An 18,176-nucleotide genomic window follows, 5' to 3' on the forward strand; every position below is an offset into this window, starting at 1 on the left:
CATTCCCACAATATATGCATGAACATATTCGAATAAGTTAGGGTAGTTGTCGACTCCTTAAAAATCTAATATATATGAGGTGTTCATGAATTCAAAGCGAGTTGTGTGAGGCAACCCCATATCATCTTCCCTTTTTTTTTTTTTATGATGTTAAAGGCAAGTCATGTGGGGAGATGTCCCACATTGAACGTGAAAGTTTAGTTTTGGTTTTTGATGGCAGTAAGAAAAATGCTAATAAGCTTCTGCTTTCATTGGATGTTTCAAATCGGACATCTAAATCTCTTTCCATCTTTTTAACGCATTTTAGGGACCTGTGCATTTTAGACGTACGCACACGAACGCCAATTTCTTTTTTTTTTAACTCAATGATAGTTTGAGGGAGTGGCCATCAGGTGAGAAAACAAAGCCATAGTTGATAGGCCGGCCATAGCCTTGTTATATTTAAATCCTACCCATAGTAATGCTACTTTCTCACCTCATGCACTGAGGGTTCTATTTTCAATAGCTTACAATCGTCATATGATCAGTAGCAGTAGCTAAAGAAAGAACTAATCATCATCGTCTATCTCTAGCTCTTGCTCCTCCAGGATTCGTTTCAAAGGTTCAGAATATATCACCAGTGGATTAGGCACCAATGAGGCTGGGGATTCACTAGGAGTGCGCTTTCCATTATCAATTATGGGACACCCTTTGATCATATCCATTTCCCCTTCCTGATTTATCATTACCATATTGCAGGGTATTTTTTCAGCAAAGAATTTCCTGTTCTTTCTCAGATCCCGGTTACTGCATAATCTTATAAGGATCAAAACAAAAATAAAATAAAATAACTAGCGAAAAACAAATCAAACACGGTTGTGTCTCCAATATTACCTGTCAAAAACAACCCATGTTGCGCGAAGACTTATGATTCTTTCGACAACGAGCGATGGTAGGGGATACCCCATTACAATTTCTTTCTGTGGCACCACCTGCGGGTAAAATGTTTGAAAGCAGTTATTTTAAAGCCACCATATTGATAAATAGACAGGAGCCAGAGAATTCAAATTCAATACCCCATAATTTTTGCAAAGATTAAGCACTGCTTGGAGCTTTAGATATTTGGCATCATTCTTCCACTCGTTTTTCTCTTTTGTGAGAGGCAGATGCTCAAATTCAAGAGTCCAAACATCTTGCCAGGTCTTCGAAGACACTGCAGACAGAACAAGTGACATGTATTACCTTAATTTCTTATCCCTGCCCAAAAATTCTTACATAACTGGAGCAGAAAATTACTTACAAGGAATATTCAACCATGGCATGAAACCAAGGAGGGTGACTATGTCTATGTGACCGGGTGCTATAATTTTTTCAAGCACCCATTCTAGCAGCTCTGTGGTGAATTCCTTTAGGCCATCCATAACTATCACAACATGTTTAGGAACATTAGCTGAGCCTGGTGAACTAAGATCATTTGCCAGTTTTGAGCCGTTCTTTCCCATAAACCTTGGCAGCGACATGGATAATTACGTTTTCCTCTGAATCTGATAAAGAGAACCGTATCTGCTATATGTTAATTCCCGAAGAGTTCTAATTTTGCTACTACCAATGCTTCAAAGAAAAGATCGAGAGGAAGGATTTGTGTTAAAAGCCCCATCCTTTTATAGTACTTTTCCTATGATTGTCTGAGTGAAAAGATAAAAAATTTGGATAGAAACAAGGAGCTTACCTTAGTACTTTTTGACACGAACTAGGTTGTTTTTCTACCATAACGAAAATTCCAACATGATTCTTTGAGCAAGGCCAAGATTTGTCCACGGTTTGTATTCTAGTCTAGAATTTATCGATTGAAAGAGTGAAGGGATCTAAAACAGCAGGAAAATTATCCATAGTTTTGCAACGTGCCAGTGAAGTAGTGCCAACCTAATGAAATATCTTGCTGAAACCCCCAGTTAACTTATCTAAGCAACTTTAAATTTAGCATTGTTGTAATTTCAACGCAAGAATCGAACCAGTCACAATCTTAGACTCGATAGTTATTACTGTATCGTAAACAAAATTTACCTTATGAAACCCATAATATTTACTTCCCAAACAAAATCCTAAACTTAACATTTTCCCTGACCAGACCTAAATATAAAACAGCGCAACATCAGCCTTCTACCCATTACAATAGATAGCAAAAAGGATATGGTGAACTTCATATATGCCATGTATTTGTTATGTGATAGTCAAGAACCCACCAATTGGATTTAACCAAAAGGGCTGATAAAGTGTTCAGCGTGAGACAGGAACCGGGCGCATAAGATTATGGTTGTGTCTGCGGCGAGGGCTGACTCTTTTGCAAGGAGATGATCCTGTTCTTTTCTTCATTTTACCCGCAGTTTGTGGACCCAACAAAGCCATAAATTTTGCACCTCGTACAGTAGGCATCCTTTTGGCATATCTCACTGCTTCAATTCTTCCTTGATCCACGGCAGGCCTGTTGATTTCTCTTCGATGAATGCCTTGCTTCTCTTCTTTCAAACAACCATGCGGACCACATCCTGAAAAAGTAAATCATCTAGTCATCTTATCCTAAGAAAATCATATTAAATAACTTAATATGAATGAATTCCTTTACCTGAAGAGTCTCTCTCACACTCATCCGGACAATGATAACTGGATGGCATCCGAGGGAAACTACTATCATTTGCAACTTCATCAATACTTTGATTGAAGTTGTTTTCCCCAAGATGAGACACAGTAGATATATTTCTATCAAATTCATTAGAACAATTTCTTGATGCTGGTGGTATTGAAGCATCAGTCATGGGATTGCCATCTCCGGAGTTAATGGACTTTGATACTTGAAATTTTGATTCATTAGCAGGTGCTCCAGAAATCCCCTCAGCAGCAACATCTTTAGATTCATTGGCACCACAATCAGCACTATTTTCTACCTCGGGATTGGAGGCACATTCTATGTTATCTAGAACAGACTTTGGTGAAGAATCAGAAATACCAGGGTCTGCACAAGGCTTTTGCAATTTTATTGCCGTTGAAAACCAAGGTATACCCTGCCTAGCATAGAACAAAATGTAGGCTTCCTGAGAAAGCACATCTTCTTCTTCAACACTAGTAACCTACAAAAGATAAAATATGACAATTATGCGCTAATATTCAAGCTCCATCAAAATATTAGCATGTAATCACATAAATAAGTTGGAATTCTTCAAATCTATAATCTATATGACATTTTAATTTGACCCTTCAGAGTAAGATTTTACAATTTCAGTGAATCAAATCACTTATTTCTTGCTTAGTAAGGATATGTTAATCAAGAAATGCTTAACTAGAAATATATCTTGTAAATAGTTCACAACCATAGCATCTATTGCATATTTATTCCTTAGAAAAATTAGAAATGTAAGTTATACATGGAACAACCCTGTCAATCATTACCCTTGAATCATTCAACTCATGCCACGTATCTGGGGAGGACCGAATATAGCAAACATAATGTCCAGAAGTAGGTCTGAATCCAGAATGCTTCACAACTGCATATAGTTGATACTTGAGTTCCTCCTATTGCAGAAGGAGAAGAAATGAGACAAACATAGCAATTTTGTACCCAAAGATAAACTAAAAGCAAGTAGTGTAACTAATCAAACATCAATTTTATCTTGTCCAATGCTCACTAGTCCAATAAACCATAAAAGCCCACCACTAAAAATATTAAACATACAAGTATCATTATTACATTTGTCAAGAGAAACTTATAGATGTTGTCAAAAAAGGCGCCTACTCACATTACTTCTCTCATTGACAATAGTGTAAGGCTGCAAATCCAACTCTAGTGGGAACATCACATGCTTGTCAATCTTCTCGACAAAAGTCCCTTCAGTCTTAAATCTCTTCAAGTGGAATGTTGCAACTGAAGGAGCCTGGTCCAGCATAAATTGTTTTTCTACCGACACCTCTTCTTTACAATTCCCACACCTAAACTTTGCCTCCAGATCCTCAATCCTTTCCACCTTGGTGAAAGACTCCAAGGCACTTGGAAGGGAGTCCACATTTTCAATCTCCAAACTCAGGTCATTCAAAGGCTCATAAGTGTTAGAAATGTGACCACAATTGCAACAACATAGCTGAAACCATCAAAGTAAGGTATAGTCAATAAAGGACCACATTCTAACTTTGGAGCGTAATGAATGACTAAACGAGATCAAGTTGCATCATTCATACTCTACTAACAAGACGACCACCAAAAACCTTCTTGACCAGGCAATCATCTAGAGAGGACAAATCATTCTTGGTCTTTGAGTCTAAGCAACAGCTTTCAAGCCTATCTAACAAGCATTGCAGGAACTCATGAGCATCTTCCTGTTCATATCTCTGGAAACAAGATGAGATATCTGGATTTCATAGTCAAGAATCACAATTAAGAACACGCTTCACTTTTTTCTTATTTTTCAAGCCGCCTCTCTATACTTCAAATGCACCTTTCCGAGCAAATTGATAGCAAACATGGCAATTTCATCAAATTATAACAATTAAAGAAAAAAAAAAAGCCAAACTATATAGTGTTGCATATACTAAAAGTTCAATGCTGGAACAGAACCTATTAACTTTTATCAGCACCTAAAACAGTAAAACATAACCAACTTAATTATAAATTAATCAACCTAATGATAAGATACAGTTCAAATTGTCAAAGATTTTGGAAGGCGAAACGACTCCTCCTGACGACTTCAACGAAAGCTCAATGTGATCATGAAGAGCACAAAGTAAACAAAAACTCTCAATACGACCTGATAATTCCAACAAAACAAAATTAGCTAGACCCTCCAAAGGAAATAAAGAAACAGACGTTAAAGCAAGAGTCTTACGATCACAACGCTTCTCATGATGATTCAAAGATCGAAGACCCAAAACAAACGGAACAGTATGAGTGAAACATTGCAACACAGCATTGATAAAACATGTGTTACCCAAATTTTCCAGCCCTGCACCCTAAAAACCAATACACAATAATTGAATTATTCAATTGCAATTCAACCAAAAAAATATACATATGGATTAAGAAAAGAACATACCACCCCGGTTGGTTCATCTTCAGTTCTTGAAGCTTCTTTAGGAGGAGACAAGGGCCTCGACCACCATGGGTTCCATGTAGAATACCAAGATCCAGGGGTTGTGAATTCGTTTTCTCTGAGACCATATAACTGATCACATCCCATAGGTTGTGACGGCTCAGATTCAGTAGAAGGCGAAGGCGTCGGAGAAGTTAACGAAGACAAATCATCAGTTGATGATGCCTCAGACAAACGAGGATTGGCTACGGTTTCTCCTACGATCATTGGGGAAACTGATGAAGACCCAGATAAAGAATCAGCCATTAAAGGCGAAACTTGGGAGAACCCAACAAGATTCTCTTGAGAAACAAAAGATTCTGAAGTAGATGGATGATCTATCGTTAGGGTTTTGGAGAAATACGTTTGGGTCTCCATTGAAAGATAGTAGAACTTTGCTGTGAGCTTTGAAAGAAGAAAAAGAATAGTAATGAGGAGATTGAAATATATAAATCTCCAAAGGGAAATTGTTTAGGAATCCTCAATCTTGTTGGATTAAGAAATTTTGATTTGAGAAAAAAAAATCGAAGAGGGAATTCAGCGGAGGGAAATTGAAAAAATGGGTTGTTTGCAAAACCTTTTTTTAAGGGAAGATTTTGAATTGGGAGGGAAAACTAAGCCGCCATTTATTTGGCTTTTTCGAGAGAGAGAGATATTTCATCCATTGACTGCGATGCTGCCTACTGTAGATTGTAAAGAGAAAACTAAATAGTACTGTTTGGCTACCGGTTTCGGTCAAACCCTCCTTTTTCTAGGGTTTTTTTTTGTTTGTTTGGTTAAAAACAAAAAAATCTCTTTTAAGCTTTTCGGGCCAGAAAAACCTTTTCGGGCTTTCCTTTTAAGTCCATTAATGTCTTGAGCTTCCAATCCAAACAGGAAATGGAAAAAAAGTTTGGGCTTCAAAGCCCTTTTTCTTGGGCTTGCGAAATCCAAATTCAACCCCAAAAACCCATTTGTCTTCCTCCTGTGATTAAAATAGTAAGTAATTGTTTTTCACTGCTTACCTCTTTGCAGCCGAACTCTCCCTTTCGGTGGACGCAGGCATTCAGAGGAGGGTTTCCTTATTAGGCCATTACCATGGAAAAACCACAGAAGAGGAAGAACAGAGAAGAGAAGCTTTAACAACCAATTTAATGGTTCCTACGTGTTATTTCCTGGCTCAACCATTAAATTAACAATTTTTTTACCAAAACCAAACTGAAATGTCAGTACCGTTCGACAAGATAATCAGATTGAAGAATTTAGAATACATCAAGATTTTCTAATTTACAATTAAACACCGAGAGATGAATATAAAAGATGGAAAATTCAACACTCTTGCCCTTACATTGTCCTCTAAATTATCAAAATTTCTGAATTATACAGTTCCGCAAGGACAGAATTTAAACACCAACATAGTTGACTGTTTCAAGTCCTACCTCTCTTAATACACAGCATTCGATTTGCTAAATGAAGACAAGACTAATAATAGTACAAATTATCAAATCCTAAAACAGCACCTGTGCTAAGAAAACCGGCCTGTCATAAACCTGGATGCTTTTAAAATATTATTTGCCCTGTGAAAGAATTTTATGATGAGATCGCCTTACATTCACTAAAATGGACATTGGATTGTGACGTAACAAACTCATAATATATTTTTTTCAAGGCCAAAACACTACATTACGGGATTCTGTCCTGGAGATCGGTAAAAAGAGTGGATGCCAAGGAGCTGAGTTTCTTTCCCGTCTCTCCCGCAATGTTCTTAAGGTTAGAGATATCCTGCTGTGCCCGAAAGTTACATTTTTTATTTTAAAAAAATCAAGTTAACAAGATAAGAAAACAATGAAAAAAACAGGATAAGATAATTTTCTAAATATCATATGCACTAATAAAAACTCAGGTGATGGATAAAAGATGCAATTTAGAAAGCAGACCTGGAAAGAGAGTCGGTTGATTAGGTCACTAGCAGCGAGGTCAAGAGAATTATCTGCACTATGACCAAATAGATCAGCGCTGGAGATGGCTGTTGAACCCTGAAAAAAAACAAGATTGCTATTAATCTCAGAAAACCACATTTCATATTATCAATTTCCACTTATTACTGCTCTCACAGCCCTTGAACTGAAAAATGGATTACTAACTATTTCTAATTATGCCTAAAGATCTTAGTTAAAGATGATTAAAGAAAGATAGCAGATTCCAAAAATTAATGTTTTCTTTTGCTACCTTACCATAAATAAGTGATGCTAAAAAAAGTTTATGATTACCGTTCTTCTAAGAATCTACTTTGTTTACAGCATACCGTCAACCAGAAAACTAAGAAAGGAAAAAGATATGATAAAATGGTACTAGAAATTACTAATAGATGGATAGTCTTTTAAGCCTTAAAAATGATGATATCTTTCAACAAAGGAATAGCTACTGCACATACTGAGAATTTCTGCAAAGTAACTTTAGCATCATTGTCTGCTGCTCTGGTCTGATCAGCAAAATATTGGGCTGAGGAAATAGATTTCGCATTTGTGAACTTTTTCCTAGCTTCATCAGTTTCCTGAATCTGAGGTTAAAATCAAGCAATAAGAAACAAAATGAAAAAGGCAGGAGCAGATACAAGCAGAAATAATAACTAAGATTAACCTCTTACAGGGGGCAATTATAAAAGTTAAAGATAATCATACAAAACTTCCCTCCCATCAAATTCTCATACATTACATTACAAGGACATGTCCAATATGGGAACATTTTCCATTTAAAGTCCATCAATTTGGAAGGTACAAGTTACACATCTAAGTAGATTCAAGTATCTCGTAATATTATGTTAGAATAAAGAGACCATAAACACAGCTTGCAAATTTAAATGCTATGTCTTGAAATTTGATTTTCAAGGAAATATGCAACTTCACTTTAGCTAAAAGCCTAAGCAGTTGAAAACGTCTATAGCTGTACAGGTTTTGCAATTAACCTTGAGTGATATGAAGAATCATAAAGTAGAGCAAGATGTTCTAAAACCAAAAGGAGACAATTCCATCAAACTAATCAGCCATCTATACACAAAATATGTTAAGTTCTTGGTCATCGAGAGAGGAAATATTACTCACTTGCACTTTTGAGGAATTTGAACTTGATTTCTTCTGAAAACCACTGTCCATTCCAAATTCAGCAAAGAAGCTTGATGACTTTGGTGGAGCAACATGGCTAAGCACTTGTGGGCCATCAGAATTCAACTTAGTAGATTGAACATTTTCTACATACTCAAAACGAGATGGAAAAGATGAGCCAATGGGTGTAGTGTTATTAGTTGAGGAAGCAACAGGATCAACTGGTTCTTCAGGCTTCTGGTCATAGAGATTTTCACTTGGCTGCAATAAAGAGAACTATGTTGTCAAGAGGAAAGGCATTTAAAACAACTCCCAAAATAAGTAATTACTTTAATCAAGATATCCTTATGATCATTCCACTGTAATTGCATTGCTCACAAAGGTCCGCAATTAATACCTTATTAGTAAGCTTTCGGGCACCAAGCCCCCCAATTTTCCCAGTTCTCTTTGCACCAAGAGGCTTTTTGACAGAGCTGGTAACAAATGTATGAGAAGCTTTTGTCGCAGCAGAAACATCTGATTTCTCTAGCCTGCCTAGAGAACTTTTTTTAGGAGCTTCATCAGTCTTGCTATCAAGAAGTCCATTAGATGCTTGAGATGACTGAGAAGCAACAGGGGATGAAGGCAAGCCTGTCTCTTCTGCCATACTTTTAGCGACTTCTTTTGATAGTATTTGCCTATATAAATCAGCAGCTCTTGAAGTATATTTGGCCTCAATTTTGCCTCCATCAGTCCATCCATGCTGCCTAAAGAAAACTTGTGCACGGTTGTTTCCTCCATAGACCATCATTCTCAATTGTTCAGGAGACCACGAGTCTAAATTTGTAGACCTGCATAAAATTATACTTTTTTTCATAACAAGAAGAGTGAAACACAAATACTTAAGGATATAAGCAGCAGCTGGGGACATGGTATGATGGTATTGACAATTTGACATCACAAGACTCTTAAGTACTCACTAATTAGCATGTTTCACAATAAACACGAAATATCTAAAAGACTCTTGCTTTTTTGGCCATTAAGGAGGGCACTCTTGAGAAAGTGGTTAAGTGATTTTGTACCTTCAAATTTGCCAAAACGTGAGCACCAACAAACCTAATATGTAATAGCCAGAAAATTGAACACAGGTAAGTAATGTGCATGCTACATTGTTTACCACAAAATTTCACAGGCAGATTACATATGATAGCAGACTAATCTCTACAAAAAGGGTTTCCCGTATCAAAAGTCAAAACCCTAGAAAAGGAACATTTCTAAGCATTTTTCAAAATTATATCAAAGGAAGAACAAAAACTAACATAGGAACAGCCTATCTTTTCAAAATTATGAAAAAAATGAATCAAAAGCGCAAACAAAGCCTTTTGCTTCCCCTATATGATCTCACAAAATTTCCAATTTTTTCAATCATAATTGAGATTTTGGATACACAAAATAAAACGGAAACGCATTAAAAATTAATAATACCTGACAAAGCTGATGTGGACACCGAGACTCCGATGAACGGCGGAGCAATCGATGCAGAGAAAGATCCCATATGTCACTGATGCCCATGTCGGATTCTTCGCACTACAATCGAAACACATCTACAAAATAAAAGAAACAATAAAAACTAATCAAAATCGAAGAGCCAGTAACAAAATTTCCAGATCTAAAAACATGTATTAAAAAATTATTAAAATTAAAAAAGAAAGACCTTGTTATCTGATTTTGCTTTCAGCTTTCTGAAAACAACGTTCTTGTCGGTCAGGCTATCGGACGACGCCATCGATGTTTTTCTTTTTCTTCTTTTTTTTGAATTTTAAAAAGAAAATGTGTTTTTTTTTTCTTAGCTTTGTTCTGAAGAGGTGTGGGATCGATACCGAACACCTCCTCAGGGTTTGGAATGGGAGATTGAAATATAAGCAAATTACGAAATAAGATTTGGTTTTTAACTCATGAATGTTTAAAAAAAAAATGAAAGAAAAAAGAAGGGAAGAGGAGCATTCGGATTTGAAATGACGATTGTAGCCTTGGGTTCGAGTGGGTTTTTGAAATGACATAAATACCCTTAAATGGAGGTGGCGAGAAGGGGAGGGAGGGGGGAGCTTCATTTCCTCTGTGGAGTTTGGTGAGTGGTGATGATGGTGGCAAAGTGGCGGTTATAACCAACCACCGGTTGGATCTTTAGATGTTAAAAGCTTAACTAGGTACATAAATAACACAGCTCGTCCACCTCAATTTGTTTTGATGGCTCAACCCCAACCGATTTCTACTATATTTTTTTTGTTTTGGGCAACCCAAAGTAAGAGGCACGCAAACAATATTTTTTTTAGGCTGAATTACTAAGCCCATATCTGGTGGTGAAGGCCCAAATTAAAACCATTAGGGACTAAAAAGGCAAACTAGGATAGACTTTCAAGTTGGCAAAAGTTGATAGAAATGGACTGTCCAAAGCTTGATCTCGCTTATCCAGATTATTGCCTTGTGGGCTAATTATGCCATCCCACCTTTTAGATTTTTTATTTAGTTGTTTGAATCAGAGTATGTCAGATGATTTGTATATTTATATTGTATAATATATTAAAATTTATGTATTTATATCTAGTTTTGTATAAAAATTATATGTTACATTTTGTATAAATATAAAAATATAAAATATATATTTTTTATTTTATTAAATTCATATATATAATTATTGTTACATTTTTCAAAATGTACCATCTATATATTTACTATTTATATCTTATATATGTCGTTTCATTGTTTCATATTTTAAATTTTTAAATTTAATCTGAAGAGAAGGAAACTATCAAGGCAACAGATTGGTTAGGAGTTAGCAAAGAAAGCTAAGGGGCTCTTCCCCTCAAATTTGGGTTGTTTTCCCATTCCTTGGATTTTTATTTTTGTGAGTTACCATTTGTAATCCTTATAAACAAAAGTAATGAAAATTAAAATCAACAAAACTAAACCATGACAAACTCTCATGTAAAAACAAAAGGAATATAGTTAGGGGTCAATTAGATTATCTTTAATAATGATAAAATCAAATTGCATTCCATCACATTACATTATAAAAGGATAAAATTAAGCCACTTCTATAGAGGGCAACTTAACATTAAAAAGACATCATGAAGCTACAGGAGTTGGGACATACATCCTAAAAAGTTTCAAAGTAAGAAATCATTGTATTTCATGCACCAGACAACCTCGACGGATTCAAATATTAGGTATATATGCATGCATTTAATTATTACGACTACTGAACTTATTAAAGAACGTGTCCTAACCAATCTCTGCTTAGTTTTTGTTTGGTATAAAAAATGAATTTAAATTAAATAATACATATTATTATGTTTATAGCTGGCAAGCATATGTCCAGCCAAAAACAAAGAAAAAGGAAAGGAAGGATAAAGTATGCATTAAAGTGTAACATATTGATCAGAATATTTTTGCCTTTTCCTCTAAATAAATTCGATAAAGATCAAGCAAAAAAACTCCATGTTCAAGTCTTATTTTGAACTGAAAATTATGTATATATGAAGAACTCTTAGAAGGTGCATGAATTAATCATCCAAATCGCTTTAATCAGGCAGATCAGAAGGAAAATAATTTCATTACTGTAGTACAGAGTTCTTGAAGAGGACCATAGGTATTAAGGAAAAAAACAAGATGACAATAAGGAAGTTGGTTTTTCAGATGTAATTTTCTATCAACAATGTTGGACTGTCCTTCCAACTATATGTTAAAAAAATTATGTGTTTTGTATCTATTAATGTCAAACCAATCACTTTGGTTAAAAGCAGAAGTAGAATGAATGAATTTCCTTCACAGATTAGTTCTTCTAATAAACGTTTCGTATTCCAGCAAATGATTGCTGTGGAATATAAAAACCCTAGAGCGGTGGCCTTAAAATATCTGAGAAGCAAATTTTAACTGTGTGACCCCATAAATACAACATTTATATCGACAAATTACTGAAGCAAATGGCTTAGAACTTTCTTGTTACAAGCTGCAGGCTGCACGTTTTTAAAATGCAACAAACATAATTTTCATGAATCAGAGGGGGTGCATTTGATCAGTCACTGTCAGTAGGTTTTGAAAGGAGTTGGGAAAAGAAGCTAATTTTTATCCACCCTTTGGCTTTTGTGATTGATGAATAGATGCAAAGATGCTGACCCTTCTGTATAAAGTGCAATGAATATTAGAAAAAAGATTTGGTTGTTGCTATATCAAAAAAAAAGAAAGATTGGGTTGTTTTTATTAGAGCATGTTTGTGTTGCGCAAGTTTTAAAAATTAAAAAGGTTTATACTATATTTAATTAATTTTCCAATTTTAACACATTACTAGTAATTTATTCATGATTATATCATAAGGTTTACACCATATCATTCACTAACCTTGTCATTTAAGCTTAACTCAAGTGCTAAAGGCGGTAAGATAGAAATTCATTAGCTAGTTCGAACCTCAAGTATATGCATGGCTGGTAAACATGATTTTCACTATACAACCATCTCATCCGCAATTGTTCATCCGATATGAGGTAGGTATTGCAGATTAAACACAAAATCCATGACTAGAAAAAGCTTGAACCGTGCGCCTAACCGTATCAGGAGCAGGCATTGATCATTGCTAGCTCTTGAAGATGAAGATAATGGTAGAGATAATTAAGTGGCCGACGTGCATGTGTGTGCATGTCAGCATGGATCACGTACACTTTGTCTTTACTTCCCAGATAATAAAATCTACATGAACACTGCTGCTTCACACACTTTGCTTTCACGTTAACACCTCCAATATAAACACTAAATGTTTGTTTGGAAGTGTGTGATTTTGTTCACCTCCCCGCTTCACTTTTTTGACCAAGTCGGTCTTCGAGTATTGTCTTTGGGTTTGGCGTGTATCAAACAAATCATTCACGTGCTACTTGTGGCATTACCTACGATCATCTTTCCGCCAGGATAATTGGTTGACCATTATCTCTTCGATTACCTTCTTCTATAGATTAGGTGTATTAATGCTCTTTTTCAACAACTACTGCATGGGGTCAAAAACTTCTCTTGCATGCTATTAAATATCTTGTAATCTCATCATATTCTTATTCTGAAAATTGAACTAAGCGTGTAAACTAGACAAGTTAAAGACGAAAAACAAAGTCAGCCAGCCTACATTTGTGTGACTTAAACAATGGATTTTTTATGCAATTTTGTCAGTATTATTTTGAAATTTGATTCTAGTTATTATTTATTAGATATGCCTGCATATAGGTTTGATGTTATTTTGTTATACATAGAAAATTTGATCTCAATTTATGAAATCATTATTAGTTTACGTATAGTAAAGACGAAGAAAATAAGATAAGGAAGAGGAAAAAGTAGTACTTTAATTATCAAACTTTGATGAACTTGCAAAGATTATTTGGTTTGTGTTGGTCTTCATACAATGAACTAGTACTATAAAGCTTGCCTAAGTAGCTAAAGTTGCCATTTTCCTATTATGGTTGGCGTTAGGATTTAATAAGTAACTTCACCATATTGTCAACAGTAGAAGAAATATATAAAGTACAGTAAATAATAAGCCTTATAATTAATTTGGTGATAGTTAGATGGAGTAAGTTTGAAGAGAAAAGCCTTAGACTTTATTTCATTAGCTATTTCAATCACCATTTCATTTTGTAACTTCGCTTTCACTTAATTCTAAAATATAATAGTTAAATTTATCATACATATAATAAATTAAAAAATTAATTTATATTAAAATATAATATTTAATAAATTTATAATTAAAATCTTAATATTTACGATCATTTCTCTTATATATTTTTAGACTAGGTCCTCTTTTTTGTTAACAAAATTTGTCTTGCATATTTTGAAATAAAGCAGTATCTCGAAATTTTCAATTATTATCCATTTGAAAATGACCATTGTAGTAGTAGGACAAAACAATATATCTTACTGCACAACTTTTTTTCAGATAATTATTAACTAAAATAAAGTTGAAAATTTTGCGGTAGTTAGCTAGGTTCTTATGTCCCGAATCCAAAGAGTCATAAATTTTATATCGACTATATACTAAAGTTAGTCATAGAATATAATGATTTAATATTCTTTTTATTATGAGACATTTTTTATGGAATAAAATTATGAGATCAAAAAAGGTCAGAACAGATAATACCTTATAAAAGTGTGAACCGTGACAGATAAGCTAATCTGGGATATCGAATGAGTGCATATCCAGGTCTTGAAATCGCTTGAGTCTAAAGGTTGAGTTTCGACCCGTGACAAGTGATATCAGAGCCAAGTTTAGAAGTACTAGCGATGTGCCACCGAAGACGATAGGTCTTTATTGGAGTGAGAGAGGATGTCATGAACTTAAGGAAAAGTCTTGAATCTCACATCGACTGTGTACTAGAGTTTGTCATAGAATATAAAAATTCACACATTTCCCTTATTGTGAGATCCCTTTTGTGGGACAAAATCGTAAGGTCATAGGGGTCAAGGCGGATAATATCTCATAAGGATGTGAACCGTAACAAGTAGGCTGATCTAAGACGTTGAATAAGTGTACGTCCGGGTCTTAAAGTGGCGTAAGTCTGAAACTTGAATCTCGACTCGTGACACTTAGTTCTGTTTTATGTTCCACACTCTTCAAAGAGATAAGACTACCCAAATATTATTCTATATAATATATTCACTGATCATCGCCATATATATGGGTGCATGTTTGTCATAATGGTTTTCGGATCGTCAAACGTAAAGGAGTTTTAAAATTGAAATAAATGAGAGAGTCGTCATCAATCATTGTTAGAGTGTGATTGACCACCCAAAAGTTTATCTTTTTAATAAAACTATAAAAGCGAGTTTAAAATTTATCAAAAAGATAAATTTTGATCCACGAAAAATCAGATTTGGTCCGAGAGTCAATTACATGTGGAAAATGATTAGCATCCCCATAATGCCCATAAAATTGGTACCATTTAATTATGAGTTATTTTCGATGTTGGATAAAAATGGTTTCAATTTAAAATTTAACACTAATTATCTTCATTTGAAAAAATAAAATTTTGCTAAAGCTTTTTACTTAGGAATATTAAGAAAATCTTAAAGTTAAAGAATTATTTTAAAATTCTCCAACATCTAGGTAAAATTTAAAATAACTTTTTTCGCTTAAAATTTAACATGATAATCCTTAAAATGAAATATCAGTCTTTATAGAAGATAATTGTTAATGACTCTCTAATATCTAAGCAAAGTACAAAAAATTATTGTCTTCGGAATGTTATTTTTATTTTATTTTATAATATCACAAATTTTTAAAAAAATGTATTATTCTTTTTTATTATAAAATATTTTATTATCAAATAGTAAATTAAAAAGAGAATAATACAAATAATTATCGATGATAACACACTAACGTATGTATGCTAATGAATGTCATGTAAAAAGAAATGCAATTTAAAAGTTGAGTTCTTAAGTATAATGGACCACTCTGACTTTTCAACATCTAGGCAGAACTTAGGTGCGACTATTTATATTTAAGAATCCAATTTACTATTATACTTTTTATTTATTAATCTTATTATTAATCAAATTAAAAACTTGTGTGAAAAAACTTAACAAAGTAAAGTTTCCTAAACACCCCATCATCTAGGTGACATTCAAGAACAAATTACTTCAAATGAGATTTTCACACGTGTCCTTAAAATTGTCAGAATGTTTTGAGTAAGGGCTTGAGTAGAGGTTTTAAAGGTTAGGGTTTCAAGATTTTGAAGATTCGGATTTTAGGATTTTGTGTTTAGTTTTGAGGATTTTAGGATTTGGTTTTAAGGTTTAGAGGGTCTTAAGGCTTGGATTTTAAGGTATGGAAGGTTTAGGATTTTGATTTTAGAGTTTGGAGATTTTAGAGTTTTGGTTTTAAAATTTGAAGTTTAGGGTTTTGATTTAAGGGTTTGAATTTTAGGGATTTTGGGTTTTGGGGTTTGGATTTAAAGGTTATGAGGTTTTAGGGTTTTGAAATTTAAGAATTAGCGTTTAAAATTTCGTTTTGTTAAGAAAAAGTGAACATCTCTAAAAATTTCTAACATCTAGGCGAATTTTCAAAGTAAGTTTGATTTTAGTGATTTTTGAAAATTAATTAAAAATTTCTTATATTTTTTTTTTTATGAAAATTTGTTAATAATAATTTTTCAACATCTAGGCGAAATTATTTTTAAGAATATGTTTTATTCCCTCCAACATCTAGGCAGGAAAAATAAAAAAATTTATTTTTTTAATTATTTTTTAAAGCATTTTTAATATATATTTTTAATTGTTATCTTACTTGTTTTTATTTTTATTATTATTAAAATAATTAAATATTTATCCTAACAAATTTAAAAATTTATCGTAATAAATATAAAATATACTCAAAATAACAAAAATAATAATATATAAAAAAATCAAAAAAAATTTTTTTACCTGAATAAGATCGGTCAACGGTCCAATCAACGGCGGTTCGGTTAGATCGAAAATGGTTCGGTTTGGCGTGCGATTCGATTGAGCAGGTTGAAGAGCGGTTCGATCCAGTTTAGTTGGATCGATTCATTGAGGTTCGTCCAAACCGGCTGGAGGGTGACTGATGGAGGTTTGTGGGTCGGTTTACGTAGATCTCGGGTCAAGTTCGATCCACGTGCAGATTCTCTTATGTTTGAAATGACGTCGTTTTGATCCTATGCTCAAAACGATGTCGTTTTGCTCTTATGTTTTCTCTAAAAGTCAGTTTTTTTTTCAATTCACTTCACCATTTTCTCAAAAAAAAAAAAAGATTTCTCGCCCAAAAAAAATCCTCTCTGGCTTCTGCCAGAATTCGACGCCAGACCGTCGTGCTGACCGTCGCTTGGGTCACCGCCGACAGTCGCTAACGGTAGCCATCGATTGTCAAAAAATACCAAAAATACTTTCAAACGTTCACCTTAATGCCCTCTTTTCAGATCTAATGTTCGTTTTGCCAGAAACAACCCCGATCATTGTAGATCGAGGCTTAAACTTTTTTATCTTTTTTTTTTTTGCTTTTGCAGGTAACTCGACGCTGGGTTCCTCCTTGCGGGAAGGAATGTGTTTATCTTTTAGTTTTTTTTTGTGGTTGGTGTGGGTTCTATTTGGGATTATTGAAGGGATAGGTTTGGCTTGGTGTTTGAGCTCAAAACGAAAGGGTGCTGATCTGGAGGTTTCGAAGATCTGTCCGAAAATTTTCGAGATGGGGTGTCTGAGAGAGGTTGAAAGGGGAAACGTTGGGGGCTTTATAGAGCTGAAAATGGTGGTAGCCAATGGAGCATACGTCTGGCGAGGTATGGGTGTGATGGTAGGGTAAGGTTGATGGTTTCGAGCAATTAGGGCAAGTGAGGTGTAGGGGCTCCGATGGGATTGAGGATGGTGGTGACAGGGTGGGTGGCAGTGGTGGCGTGTAAGGCACCACTGTCATCCTAATTTTTTTCTCTTTTTTTATCAATTATCACTTTTTATTTTTATTTTTTATATTAACTAAATTATTATTATTATTATTATTATTATATATGCCCGAGTCTTGAAATCGTACAAGTCTAAAAGTTAAATCTCGGCTCGTGACACTTAGTTCTGTTTTATGTTCCACACTCTTCAAAGAGATAGGACCACCCAAATGTTATTCTATACAATATATTCACCTGTCATCGCCATATATATGGGTGCATGTCACATTAATGCATACATAGTGACATTACACACAATTTGATAAGCAAGTTGGCTAAAAAACGTCCAATATCATGTTGGTGAAATGGAACATGTGATGATAAAGTCATGAAGAAGCCACTAGCTAGGAGTATTATATTTACATACATACATACATGATGATTTACTCTATATTAGATTGATAATTACTCTATATTAGATAGCTATAATTGAGCTGAAATTTGTGTTAACCACAATCTTCTCAATATCATTTTATTTTATTTTATTTTTTTCTCATCATCCTATCATATTCAATTTAGGCTTCATTTGGAGTTCAATCATT

At 34.3% G+C, this 18,176-nt stretch overlaps 3 protein-coding genes across 15 annotated transcripts; all 3 read right to left on the bottom strand.

The window, feature by feature from the left end:
- Window positions 1-393: 393 nt before the first annotated feature.
- LOC111304108 (uncharacterized) lies at window positions 394-2,363 on the bottom strand. Of its 6 annotated transcripts, none has more exons than XM_089765326.1 (5): window positions 2,223-2,363; window positions 1,280-1,523; window positions 1,056-1,192; window positions 874-971; window positions 394-795 (listed from the first exon to the last, which is right to left on the bottom strand). In XM_089765326.1, the coding sequence occupies exons 2-5, from the start codon at window positions 1,497-1,499 to the stop codon at window positions 549-551; spliced, it is 702 nt and encodes a 233-aa protein (XP_089621452.1). In that variant the 5' UTR covers window positions 1,500-1,523; window positions 2,223-2,363; the 3' UTR covers window positions 394-548. The 6 variants fall into 6 exon arrangements, with proteins under 6 accessions (XP_089621452.1, XP_089621453.1, XP_089621454.1 ...); XM_089765327.1 differs by having other exon boundaries at window positions 394-786; window positions 1,709-2,252; XM_089765328.1 differs by lacking the exon at window positions 2,223-2,363 and adding an exon at window positions 1,709-1,849 and having other exon boundaries at window positions 394-762.
- LOC111304717 (ubiquitin carboxyl-terminal hydrolase 21-like) lies at window positions 1,937-6,216 on the bottom strand. Of its 4 annotated transcripts, XM_089765313.1 has the most exons (9): window positions 6,098-6,216; window positions 5,058-5,498; window positions 4,851-4,974; window positions 4,662-4,772; window positions 4,207-4,376; window positions 3,771-4,109; window positions 3,424-3,546; window positions 2,603-3,104; window positions 1,937-2,525 (listed from the first exon to the last, which is right to left on the bottom strand). In XM_089765313.1, the coding sequence occupies exons 2-9, from the start codon at window positions 5,469-5,471 to the stop codon at window positions 2,257-2,259; spliced, it is 2,052 nt and encodes a 683-aa protein (XP_089621439.1). In that variant the 5' UTR covers window positions 5,472-5,498; window positions 6,098-6,216; the 3' UTR covers window positions 1,937-2,256. The 4 variants fall into 4 exon arrangements, with proteins under 4 accessions (XP_089621439.1, XP_022757304.2, XP_089621440.1 ...); XM_022901569.2 differs by lacking the exon at window positions 6,098-6,216 and having other exon boundaries at window positions 5,058-5,766; XM_089765314.1 differs by lacking the exons at window positions 3,424-3,546; window positions 6,098-6,216 and having other exon boundaries at window positions 5,058-5,472.
- LOC111304711 (putative ADP-ribosylation factor GTPase-activating protein AGD8) lies at window positions 6,113-10,401 on the bottom strand. Of its 5 annotated transcripts, none has more exons than XM_089765320.1 (7): window positions 9,867-10,398; window positions 9,638-9,756; window positions 8,571-9,018; window positions 8,174-8,434; window positions 7,507-7,632; window positions 7,010-7,108; window positions 6,113-6,247 (listed from the first exon to the last, which is right to left on the bottom strand). In XM_089765320.1, exons 1-7 carry the CDS (start codon window positions 9,936-9,938, stop codon window positions 6,224-6,226), a joined length of 1,149 nt encoding a protein of 382 aa, XP_089621446.1. In that variant the 5' UTR covers window positions 9,939-10,398; the 3' UTR covers window positions 6,113-6,223. The 5 variants fall into 5 exon arrangements, with proteins under 5 accessions (XP_089621446.1, XP_089621445.1, XP_089621443.1 ...); XM_089765319.1 differs by lacking the exon at window positions 6,113-6,247 and adding an exon at window positions 6,381-6,854 and having other exon boundaries at window positions 8,571-9,003; window positions 9,867-10,401; XM_089765317.1 differs by lacking the exon at window positions 6,113-6,247 and adding an exon at window positions 6,381-6,857.
- Window positions 10,402-18,176: the final 7,775 nt, after the last annotated feature.

This window comes from Durio zibethinus, chromosome 9 (assembly GCF_047325235.1).
Source record: "Durio zibethinus cultivar Kanyao isolate XHJ-2024 chromosome 9, ASM4732523v1, whole genome shotgun sequence".
NCBI lineage: Eukaryota > Viridiplantae > Streptophyta > Magnoliopsida > Malvales > Malvaceae > Durio > Durio zibethinus.

Excerpts from the sequence above, each read along its gene's own strand:
- LOC111304711 (XM_089765317.1), bottom strand. The coding sequence starts at position 9,938 with ATGGCGTCGTCCGATAGCCTGACCGACAAGAACGTTGTTTTCAGAAAG. Across the intron at positions 9,757-9,866 it reads AAGCAAAATCAGATAACAAG|ATGTGTTTCGATTGTAGTGC; the intron begins GTCTTTCTTTTT and ends TTTATTTTGTAG. Across the intron at positions 8,435-8,570 it reads CCCGAAAGCTTACTAATAAG|CCAAGTGAAAATCTCTATGA; the intron begins GTATTAATTGCG and ends TCTTTATTGCAG.
- LOC111304717 (XM_089765313.1), bottom strand. The coding sequence starts at position 5,471 with ATGGAGACCCAAACGTATTTCTCCAAAACCCTAACGATAGATCATCCA. Across the intron at positions 3,547-3,770 it reads TTGTCAATGAGAGAAGTAAT|GAGGAACTCAAGTATCAACT; the intron begins GTGAGTAGGCGC and ends CTTCTGCAATAG. Across the intron at positions 2,526-2,602 it reads GTGTGAGAGAGACTCTTCAG|GATGTGGTCCGCATGGTTGT; the intron begins GTAAAGGAATTC and ends TTACTTTTTCAG.
- LOC111304108 (XM_089765326.1), bottom strand. The coding sequence starts at position 1,499 with ATGTCGCTGCCAAGGTTTATGGGAAAGAACGGCTCAAAACTGGCAAAT. Across the intron at positions 972-1,055 it reads ATCTTTGCAAAAATTATGGG|GTGGTGCCACAGAAAGAAAT; the intron begins GTATTGAATTTG and ends TTTTACCCGCAG. Across the intron at positions 796-873 it reads ACATGGGTTGTTTTTGACAG|ATTATGCAGTAACCGGGATC; the intron begins GTAATATTGGAG and ends GATCCTTATAAG.